This window comes from Saccopteryx bilineata, chromosome 9, assembly GCF_036850765.1.
Source record: "Saccopteryx bilineata isolate mSacBil1 chromosome 9, mSacBil1_pri_phased_curated, whole genome shotgun sequence".
Taxonomy (NCBI): Eukaryota; Metazoa; Chordata; class Mammalia; order Chiroptera; family Emballonuridae; genus Saccopteryx; species Saccopteryx bilineata.
Genome location: NC_089498.1, coordinates 46,732,061 through 46,743,862, shown reverse-complemented (window position 1 = coordinate 46,743,862; position 11,802 = coordinate 46,732,061). Strand labels below are relative to the sequence as shown.

Here is an 11,802-nt window from a genome sequence, read left to right as displayed (position 1 = left end):
GGAAGGTCGGGCATTGGGGGTGGGGGAGGGGGAAAGAATTGATGCTTTTCATCTCTCTCCCCTCCTGTCTGTTTGTCCCTATCTGTCCCTCTCTCTTCTTCTCTCTCTGTTTCTGTCACACACAAAAAACAACTTGCATACCACAGAGATATTATTGTGGGTTGATTCCAGACCACCACAATGAAGTCAATATCTCAATAAAGCAGATACAGTAATTTCTTGGTTTCCCAATGCATATACAAGTTATGTTTACCCTAACTGGTGGTGGTACAGTGGATAGAGCATCAATCTGGGACACTGAGGTCACGGGTTGGAAACCCCGAGGTTGCTGGCTTGAACGTGGGCTCCTCCAGCATAAGCGCAGGCTCACCAGCTTGAGTGCAAGATCATCAAAATGACCCCAAGGTCGCTGTACTGGCTTGAGCCCAAAGGCCACTGGATTGATGCCCAAAGTGGCTGGCTTGAGCAAGGAGTCAGTGGATCTGCTTTGAGCATCGCCACCCTGTCAAGGCATGTAGGAGAAGTAATCAATGAACAACTTAAGTTAAGCAACTATGAATTGATGCTTCTATCTCTTTCCTCCTTCTCTCTCTCTCCCTTCTTCTCCCTCTCTTTCTCTCTCAAAAAGTTTTTTACACTATATTGTAATCTAAGTGTGCAATGGTATTATATCTAAAATAACAATGTACATACCCTAATTTTAAATTTATTTATTTATTTATTATTACGTGAAAGGAGAGAAGGCAGAGACAGACTCCCACATGAATCCTGACCAGTATCCACCCAGTAAGCCCACTAGGGGGCAATGTTCTGCCCATCTGGGGCATTGCTCAGTTGCTCATCAACTGAGCTCTTGTTAGTGCTTGAGGTGGAGGCCATAGAGCCATCCTCAGCAACCGGGGCCAACTTGCTCCAATAGAGCCATGGCTGCAAAAGGAGAAGAGAGAGAGACAGAGAGAAGCAAGAGGGAGCAGAGGGGGAGGAGCAGATGGACACTTCTCCTGTGTGCCCTGACCAGGAATTGAACTTCTGAACCAACTGGCTAGGACCAAAAACTACTTTATTTATTTTTTTTAATTTTTTTTAATTTATTCATTTTAGAGAGGAGAGGGAGAGACAGAGAGAGAGAAGGGGGAGGAGCTGGAAGCATCAACTCCCATACGTGCCTTGAGCAGGCAGGCAAGCCCAGGGTTTCGAACCGGCGACCTCAGCATTTCCAGGTCGACACTTTATCCACTGCGCCACTACAGGTCAGGTCTAAACTACTTTATTTTTTAAAAATATTTTTAAGAGCCTGACTAGATGGTGGCTCAGTGGATAGAGCGTTGGACTGGGATGCGGAGGACCCAGGTTCGAGACCCCAAGGTCGCCAGCTTGAGCGCGGGCTCATTTGGTTTGAGCAGAGCTCACCAGCTTGGACCCAAGGTCACTGGCTCAAGCAAGAGGTTACTCTGTCTGCTGTAGCCCCACGGTCAAGGCACATATGAGAAAGCAATCAATGAACAACTAAGGTGTCGCAACGAAAAACTAATGATTGATATTTCTCATCTCTCTCCATTCCCGTCTGTCCCTATCTATCCCTCTCTCTGTCTCTGTAAATTATATATATATATATATATATATATCCTTATTTATTCATTTTAGAGAGGAGAGAGAAGGAGAGAGAGAGAGAGGAAGAGAAGGGGTAAGAGCAGGAAGCATCAACTCCCATATGTGCCTTGACCAGGCAAGTCCAGGGCTTTGAACTGGTGACCTCAGCATTCCAGGTTGACACTTTATCCACTGTGCCACCACAGGTCAGGCAAAAATATATTATTTATTGATTAAAAATGCTAACCATCATCTGAGCCTATTGGAAAAATTTGCCTATAGACTGCTTGAGGTAGGGTTGCCACAAGCCTTCAATTTGTAAAAAAAAAAAATGCAATAATATCTTAAAGCACAATAAATCAAACTACAATAAAACAAGTTATGCCTCTACTTATTTATTTTGTTTATTGTGCCCCTCACCAGAAGCCAGAACCAAGATGGCAAACATTTTGCTTGTTTTGTTCCTTGTATATCCCCAGTGAGTAGAAAAGCACATGGTAAATGTTTAATAGAAGTTTAAAAAGAATGATTTTTCCATAAGAAATCTCTCTTGTGTATAGATCTTTTATTTTGTATCAGGTCCTCTTTTGTATCAGGTGCTCTTTACAGATGCTATTTCACTGAGTCTCTCTCTCACTAACACTGAACAAGAGTGATTGCACTGCCACGACACTGCCTGACCCGTTGTGGAGCAGTAGATGAGGGTTGACCTGGAGCACTCAGGTTGCTGGTTCAAAACCTCAGGCTTGTCTTGGCCAAGGCACATATGAGAAGCAACTACAAGTTGATGTTTCTCACTCCTTCTCCACATTTTTCTCTCTCCTTTCTCTAAAATCAGTAAAGTCTTTGAAAAATAAATAAATAAATAAATGGAGCCCTGGCCAGATAGCTTGGTTGGTTAGAGCATCATCCAGAAGCACAGAAGTTGCCAGTTCAATCACCAGTCAGGACACATACAGGAACAGATCAATGTTCCTGTCTCTCTCTCTCTCTCTCCCTTCTTCTCTCGCTAAAATCAGTAAGTAAAACTTATAATAATAATAATAATAATAATAATAAGCCTGACCAGGCAGGGGCACAGTGGATAAAGTGTTGACCTGGGATACTGAGGATCCAGGTTTGAGACCCTAAGGTCACAGGCTTGAGCATGGACTCACCAGCATGAGTGCGGAGTTGCTGGCTGAACGTGGGATCATAGACATGACCCCGTAGTTGCTGGCTTGAGCCCAGAGGTCGCTGGCTTGAAGTTCAAGGTCGCTGAGTTGAGCAAGGGGTCATTCGCTCTGCTGGAGTCCCCCCAGTCAAGGCACATATGAGAAAGCAATCAATGAACAACTAAAGTGCTGCAACAAAGAATTGATCCTTCTCATATCTCTACCTTCCTGTCTGTCTCTCTCTCTCTCTCTGTCTTGCTAAAAAAAGAAAAGAAAACTTGTTTTGCCCTGGCCAGAGGGCTCAGTTGGTTAGAGCATTGTTCAGAAGCACAGAAGTTGCCAGTTCAATCCCCAGTCAGGGCACGTACAGGGACAGATCAATGTTCCTGTCTCTCTCTCTCTCTCCTTTCTTTCTCACTAAAATCAGTAAGTGAAACTTACTAAAATATATCTATATCTATATCTATATCTATATCTATATCTATATCTATAAGCCTGACCAGGCGGGGGCGCAGTGGATAAAGTATCAACCTGGGATGCTGAGAACCCTGATTCTATCCCTGGTCAGGGCACATACAGGAACAATTGATGTTCCTGTCTTTCTCTTGTTCTTGCTCTCTAAAATCAATAAAATAAACATTAAAAAGAAAAGAAAAGAAATGCTCTGATGCTCAGAGGTCTACCAGCCTTTGTTTGTATGATCTCATGCATGTGAAGCATGTGGCACCAGGCTTGGCACCATCTGCCATAGTCCTGTAAATTAGTTGTCATAGGTACTTTTTATATAATTTTACCTTGAAAAGTGAGCTGTCACCCAGCTCTTGAGTCAGACCCTATGTCTGGAGTAGGATGGGGAATGGTTTCTGTCTTGAAATTGAATCACCTGTGGGAGAGGCATTGGGCTCTATTTTTTCACAGCCCAGAGTTCTAAAATGAGTCATTTCTTCACAGACCAACGAAGAGTCATAGCAGGAACTCCCCTAGCATGACATACAGGTTGAGAAAATGAGGTCCAGAAAGGGTCAAGGTTCTTCTGAGGTCACATAGCACAGTCAAAAATAGGAAGATCTGATTCCTGACAAAGGGGTTGGACAGGGGCAGGTCTTTAGGGGAAGCGTCATATCGTCCTCCTAGAAGTGGGAGATTGGACCCAGACAGTTGTTTCTATTCCAGACTGTGAAAATACAGGTGAGTCAGCCTGTTGTGTGTGATAGGGAGCAGGCATTAAGTCAGTCAGCCTGCACTCTCCCACCCCACCCCCAAGACATACACACCCAGATGGGCTGAGAGCTGGTTTTCTAGGATGCCAAGGTTCCTGACGCAGCACTGGGAATCTTCGTGGAGTGTGTTCTGGGAAATGTCAGGCCTACAGGAAACAGACGGGTCATCCTGCCGGTGGGCTGGGAGCAGATAGCGCGGAGAGTTTGAGAAAACAGGGGCCCAGTGTGCAAGATGCTGAGGGTGAGGGGTTTTAGGTACAAATGGGAGAGTTGAGGATGCAAGAATGAGACAATTAGCAAGCAAGGAAAGGGGGTTATATGTGCAAGGGAGGAGGGTAGATGTCAGGATGTGGGTGTTTGAAGCAGAGGGTGGAGCGGCTCCATGTGCGTGGGAAATGTTTGCTGGGAAGACGTGTATTCAAAGGAGAAAGGTTGAGCCTGCTAGGGGTAGAAATTAAGAAAGGAGGTTCGCAAGATGCTCATGAAGAGGAGAGGTGTGGAGCTTATAAGGGATGTTTGCAAAGAAGACGGTGTAGAGAACAGAAAGACCCACCGCACACCAGGCACTTTCATATGAGTGAAAGGGCACAACCACGCACAAGCGTGCTACGGAATTTGCCACAACCACCTTCCACAGGCCCCGCCCCGGCCCCGCCCCCTACGCACAGCGAAGAGTTCTTACCCCGTCAGCGAGCTGCTGATCCGCCATTGACGAGCTGACCGCAAGGGGCGGGCGTTCGGAAACTCCCGGAAACGCAAGAGGTACATGCGCGTTGCGGACTCGGTTCCAGGAAGTAGTGGGTGCTTAGCAACTGAGGAGGTGTTCGGTACCGGGGTAGGGGTACTCAGGGAGAATTGTGGGTGCCTAGCAACAGAGGTGAAGGCGGCGCCGCCTAGCAACGAGGGGACGCTCAGAAGTGGAGAGGAGCCCTGGAAGATCGTGTCTAGTAACGGGAGAGGAACGTAGCAACGGCGGGGAGTGTGGAAGGGGGAAAGTGAGTTTTGGGAGGTGAGCAGGATGATAGGTTCCTAGCAACGATAGCGGGAACCGGGAGAGACTAAAGGGGCCCTGTTAAGCCCCAAAGGAAGTCTTTGCTGAGTGGGAGTCTTAGGGCAACACGGAGGAATGTGAGGGCTTGGGGTGGAGCAAGCAAAGCAGGAGGTCCTTCCCACAACTCCTACCCGAATAATTCCTCCTCTTCTCCCCCCAGGAAATGTGGCTAGAGGTGGGAGGCCTACTGCGGGAGACCTGTGGACACCTGGGACGGACTGTTGGTTTGCCTTATGGGGCCTTGGGGTCTGGCCCCCACTGGTGGGTAAGAGGCTGTCTCCAAGGGTAAGAGCCTGAGGGAGGGAGGTGTCAGTGAGTAATGGGACGAAGAGGAATCCAAAGGACCAGGCAGACCCCATATTTTCCACTCTTGACCAATGTCCACATCTCTTGCAGGGGCCATGTTGGAATTCTTGGGCCCAAAAGCTTCATCATGGTGGGCCAGGCAGAGGCCTGACTGAGGAGGACATTTGTAAGGCCCGGGAGGCCCGGCTCAAGAAGACTGCTCGGCCCCAGGTATCATTGCTTCCCACCCACCCAGCAGCATGCCATTAAAGCAGCTGCTCCTGAGCTTGGGGAAGGGTATGGTGGCATATACCCACCTTCCCACCCTCAGACCTTCTCTCCATTTTCCAGCTGAGTGACCGCTCTCGAGAACGCAAGGTGCCTGCCTCCCGCATTAGCCGCTTGGCTAACTTTGGGGGTAGGTGTGACTGTGGGAGATTGTGACCTAGATCAAAGGAAGTAACATTTACAAATGAATCAAGGGAGAGAGTACATCAAAGACAGAGAGGAGGGAGAGATGGAATAAAAAGAAAACAAAGGCCTGCAAAACCAAGAGAAATAGGGGGAAGGTAACATTTAATGAGAACTTGGAAGAATTTGCAAGGCCCCATATTCATGATCTCTACACACCAAATTGATGATTGTTTATTAAAGATGAGGACATGGAGGCCAAGGGAGGTGAAATGATCCCAGGTTAGCAGCAGAATTGTTCAAATGTAAGGTCACAGTCTACATGAAATAATTTATTGGGCTGCAAACAGCTTTAAAAAGAAGGATGGAATGGAAAATATGAATGCACTTGTTTAGTTGGGGAAAATATATACACATTGGTCTCTATTGGTTATAATGCAGATATCTTCCTTACCACACATCATGGTTCAAGTGTTTTTTGTTTGTTTGTTTGTTTGTTTGTTTTCAACAACTATTTTATTTATTTATTTTTTCAGAGACAGAGTCAGAGAGAGGGATAGATAGAGATAGACAGGAACGGACAGAGAGATGAGAAGCATCAATCATCAATTTTTTGTTGTGGCACTTTAGTTGTTCATTGATTGCTTTCTCATATGTGCCTTGACCGAGGGGCCACAGCAGACCAAGTGACCCCTTGCTCAAACCGGTGATCTTGGGTCCAGGCTGGTGAGCTTTGCTCAAACCACATGAGCCCACACTCAAGCTGGCGACTTCAGGGTCTCGAACCTGGGCCCTCTGCATCCCAGTTCGACACTCTATCCACTGCGCCACCGCCTGGTCAGGCTCAAGTGTTTTGTTTTTTAAGATTTTTACTTATTTATTTAAAGAGGAGAGAAAGAGAGAAGAGGGTGGGGAGGAGCAGGAAGCATCAATTCCCATATATGCCATGACCAAGCAAGCCCAGGATTTTGAACCAGCGACCTCAGTGTTCTAGGTCAACACTTCATCCACTGCGCCACCACAGGTCAGCTAGTTCAAGCTTTCAAGATGATGATCACAGTATAAAGAAGTTGAATGAAGTGGTTAGAGCTTTGACACCAGGCTGCCAGGGCTCAAGGGGCGATTCTGCTGCATCCTCACTCTGGATGAGTTACTTAACTTCTCTGAGCCTCAATTTTCTTTTCTGTAAAATGGAAGTTTTCCTGTAAAACTTATCTCACAAGGGTGTCAAGACAAAGTGAATTAAAGCATATGAGGCAGTAGGGCCTGACCAAGTGGTGGCACAGTGGATAGAGCGTAGGCCTGGGATGCTGAGAATCCAGGTTCAAAACCCCAAGGCCACCAGCTTGAGCCTGGGCTCATCCAGCTTGAGTGCAGGCTCACCAGCTTGGGCGCAGGGTTGCCGGCCTGAGCATGAGATCATAGACATGACCCCATGGTTGCTTTGGGCCTTAAGCCCAAAGGTTGCTGGCTTGAGCAATGGGTCACTGACTCACCTGGAGCCCCTTGGTCAAGGCACATATGAGAAAGCAATCAATGAGCACTAAAGTGCCTCAACAATGAGTTGATGCTTCTAATCTCTCTCCTGTCTCTCTTGCTTAGAAAAAAAAAGCATATAAGGCACTAGGAATGGTTCCTGGCATGTAGAAAGTACTCAGAAAATGCCAGCTACCATTTATTTACAGAAATGGTGACAGAGAAAGAGGCAGAGAGAATCAAGTTATTTTTAGGGACAAAGAAATGAGAAGGAGCCTGACCTGTGGTGGCACAGTGGATAAAGTGTGGACCTGGAATGCTGAGGTCACAAGTTCGAATCCTTGGGCTTGCCTAGTCAGGGCACATACAGGAAGCAGCTACTATGAGTTGATGCTTCCTGCCACCCTCCCCATATCTCTCCTGTCTCTAAAATCAATAGAATAAAATCCTAATAAAAAGAAACAAGGAGGCAGAGGAAGTCAGTTGGTAAAGACTTCAAAAGGACGAACAGAAAGAGGCCTATGTAGATATGCCAAGTGTAGGGGAAGGGAAAGATGGAGAAATAATTGACTTAGGAAAGGTGTTATGAAGAAGAGGAGGTGTGGACAGAGAAACAGGAGTCATAGGAAGTCACAGTGAGACTTGGGGGGATCATTTTGGAGCCTTCCTTCCCTTAGCTGTACACTAGGATCATCTGGGATGCTCAAAAAAACAAACAAACAAAAAACATTCTGAAGACTCTTTTCAGACCAGTTTATTCAGAACTTCAGGGGTAGATCTGGCCATTGTATTTACAAAAGCTTCTCAGGTGACTCAGACGTGCAGCCAGGGGTGAGAACTGCCGGCACTGGAGGTGGGCCTGGAGAGAGGGATAGAAAAAGAGGCAGCCTCACTTGGAAGGAAACCGCAAGCTGGGAGAGGAGGAGACTGAGTTAGGGATAGAGATATACAGAGAGTTGGCTACGGAGAGCTGGGAGACAAATGTGCTTAGAGACAAAAGAGGGAGGGTCAGTGGAGACCGCCCCAGGCAGACGGACATTCAGACTCCTTCCTCTTTTACTCCGCAGGACTGGCTGTGGGCTTGGGGCTGGGAGTGCTGGCTGAGGTGGCCAAGAAGTCCCTGCCAGGAGGATATCTACAGTCAGGTGAGTTAGCCACAGTGCCTGGGTTCAGACCCTGGCTTAGCTATGTAACCTGGGGCAAGTGGCCTGGCCTCTCAGAGCCCCAGTACCTTCATGTGGAAAGTGGAAGTGATGATAATATACTTAGCTCTGAAAGTCACTGTGAAGCATTCAGAACAGGGTGGAGGCACTGTCAAGGGCCTGATGGATTGAAGCAGATCATGTGAGAGAGAAAAAAAATTAAGCCTTCCCAAGTCAAGTCCCTAACTCTGAGCAGGAGAGGAAGGCTGAAAATAGGAGTGCCAGTGGGGTCTCATCCAACAGAGATGGAACGAGGTGGATAGAGATCAACCTCGGGTAAGATTCCTCAATAAGTCAATCGCTGAAGCAAAAATGAGGTGTGGATATTCTAGATTAAAAAGAAACTAGAGAGATGATAACTGACAGATGGAATCTGATCCGTGATTGGATGTCAGTTTGAAAAAAATAACTATATCACAGGGAAGTAAAGTACAGCATATAGTCAATAATGTTATAACTATATGCTCTGACAGGTAGGTACTAGACTTATGGGGTAATCATTTTGTAAGTTATGTAAGTGTATAACTGCTAAGCTGTGCATCTGAAACTAATACAATGAATGTCAACTGTAATTGAAAGGTAAAAAAGAAAAGAAGTACTATAGGCTCTGGCTGGTTAGTTCAGTTGGTTACAGCATCATCCTGTAACAACACCGAGGTTGTGGGTTTGATCCCCAGTCAGAGCATATACGGGAAGTGACCAATGAGTGCACAGCTACGTGGAACAACAAATGAATGCTCCTCTCTCTCTTTTTCTCTATCTTCCTCCTTTTCTCTCTAAAAATCAATACAAAAATTGATGAAATAAAACAAGAACTATAAAAGACTTGGAGACAAGTGGGAAAATCTGAATATGGACTAGATAGTTGATGCTAGAGAATTAGTGTTAATTGTTTTTTTTTTTTGTTTTTTTTACTCTTTTTAAAATTCACTTTATTGATTTTAGAGAGAGGGAGGTAGAGACAAACATCAATCGTTCCATATGTTACCTATGCATATTGGGCCTACATTCTAACCAATTGAGCTATCTGGCCAGGGCAAGAATTAATGGTAATTTTCTTAGGTGTGATTATGGCACTATGATTGTGTGGGGGAATATCCCTCTTCTTAGCACAGATTGAGTACAACTCCATGCAAGTGGGTCAGCAAAAAATAATATTCAGTGTTTGGGTGCATGCACACAGATAAAGCCAAAGAGGCAGAATATTAAAATGTTTGAATCAGATATGCAGGTGTTCATGATGCAGCTTTGCTATCTGTTTGGGTTTTTTCTAAAATAAAATGTTGAGGACCTGTCTTGTGGTGGTGCAGTAGATAAAACATCAACCTGGAATGCTGAGGTCGCAGGTTTGAAACCCCAGGCTTGCCTGGTCAAGGCACGTACAAGAAGTAACTATGAGTTAATGCTTCTCACTCCCCTCCCCCACTTTCTCTCTCTCTCTTTCTTTGCTCTAAAGTCAGTAAATAAAACCATATATATATAAAGTTGGAGGTAGGTGGAGGATTAGGCTTTAGGATAAAGCCAAACTGAGTCTATACCATGCTCTGCCACATCTGTGCTGTGTGACTCAAAGTTGGGCAGTGTTCCTCTTTAAATTTCTTGCTTCCTCACCTTAAAAATTAAGACATTGGGCCTGACCTGTGGTGACGCAGTGGATAAAGTGTTGACCTGGAATGCTGAAATTGCTGGTTTGAAACTCTGGGCTTGCCTGGTTAGGGCACATATGGGAGTTGGTGCTTCCCGCTCCTCCCCATTCCTCTTTCTCTCTCCTCTCTAAAAATCAATAAATAAAGTCATTTTATTTATTTATTTATATTTTGAGACAGAGACAGAGAGAGAGTCAGAGAGAGGGATAGATAGGGACAGACAGACAGGAATGGAGAGAGATGAGAAGCATCAATCATCAGTTTTTCGTTGCGACACCTTAGTTGTTCATTGATTGCTTTCTCACATGTGCCTTGACCATGGGCCTTCAGCAGACTGAGTAACCCCTTGCTTGAGCCAGCGACCTTGAGTCCAAGCTGGTGAGCTTTTGTTCAAACCAGTTGAGCCCGCGCTCAAGCTGGCGACCTCGATGTCTCGAACCTGGGTCCTCTGCATCCCAGTTCTATGCTCTATCCACTGCACCACCGCCTGGTCAAGCAATAAAGTTATTTTTTAAAGGTTTTTTTTTTTTTTTTTTTTTTTTTAACAGGGACAGAGAGAGATTCAGAGAGAGGAACAGACAGACAGGAACAGAGAGAGATGAGAAGCATCAATCATCAGTTTTTCATTGCAACACCTTAGTTCATTGATTGCTTTCTCATATGTGCCTTTTTTTTTCTTTTAAAAACATTGATTTATTGTTCCACTTATTTATGCACTTGTTGGTGTATTCTTTTTTTTTTTTTCAGAGACAGAGAGAGAGAGAGTCAGAGACAGGGATAGACAGGGACAGACAGACAGGAACGGAGAGATGAGAAGCATCAATCATTAGTTTTTCGTTGCGCATTGCAACACCTTAGTTGTTCATTGATTGCTTTCTGATATATGCCTTGACTGCGGGCCTTCAGCAGACCAAGTAACCCCTTGCTCGAGCCAGCGACCTTGTTCCAAGCTGGTGAGCTTTTTTGCTCAAACCAAATGAGCCCGTGCTCAAGCTGGCTACCTTGGGGTCTAGAACCTGGGTCTTCCGCATCCCAGTCTGATGCTCTATCCACTGTGCCACCTCCTGGTCAGGCTTTTTCTTTAGATTTTACTTATTCATTTTAGAGAGAGAGAGAGGGGGGGGGGGGGTAAGAGCAGGAAGCATCAACTCCCATATGTGCCTTGACCAAGCAAGCCGAGGGTTTTGAACTGACGACCTCAGCGTTCCAGGTTGACGCTTGATCCACTGCACCATGACAGGTCAGGCAATAAATAAAGTCTTAAAAAAAGAAAGACAGTGCTCACCACGGTCCGTGGATCTGTCTCTGGCTTCAACAGTGTTTGGACGGAGCAGACCCTTGGACATCCTTTCTTCCAGCCTTCGACCACCTTCCAATCTCTTTTCCAGTCACTACCTTCTGAACCACCTCAGCCTCAAAAATAAAAATTAAAAATTAAAAAAAAAAACCTAGAACAGCATTTCTCAATCATTTTGGTCTCAGGACTCCTACACTGAGGACTGAATTTGAAAAATGTGCTATGTCCATATAATGCAAAATTATTTGGCCATAAAAAGGAATGAAATATTAATCCATGCTATGGTATGAATGAATTCTGAAAACATTATCCAAAGTGAAAGAAGCCAGACACAGAAGGCCACATATTGTATGATTCCATTTATATGAAATGCCCAGAATAGGGAAATCTGTGAAGACAGAAAGTAGATTAATGGGGGCATGTGGTTGGAGAAAATGGGGGGAAGAGGTTTCTTTTTGAAGTGATGAAAA

The 11,802-nt window shown here is 45.4% G+C and overlaps 1 protein-coding gene across 4 annotated transcripts in view; it reads left to right on the top strand.

Annotated features, from left to right (window-relative positions):
- The first annotated feature begins 4,617 nt into the window (after nt 1-4,617).
- The window catches only part of COQ8B (coenzyme Q8B), a 29,864-nt gene continuing 22,679 nt past the window's right edge, over nt 4,618-11,802 (top strand). The window contains exons 1-5 of one of the 4 annotated variants that reach the window (XM_066243856.1): nt 4,618-4,726; nt 5,176-5,280; nt 5,412-5,531; nt 5,652-5,718; nt 8,255-8,332. In XM_066243856.1, the coding sequence (XP_066099953.1) occupies nt 5,179-5,280; nt 5,412-5,531; nt 5,652-5,718; nt 8,255-8,332 (367 nt within the window). In that variant the 5' untranslated portion in view covers nt 4,618-4,726; nt 5,176-5,178. The other 3 variants (XM_066243857.1, XM_066243854.1, XM_066243855.1) reach the window with 3 other exon arrangements.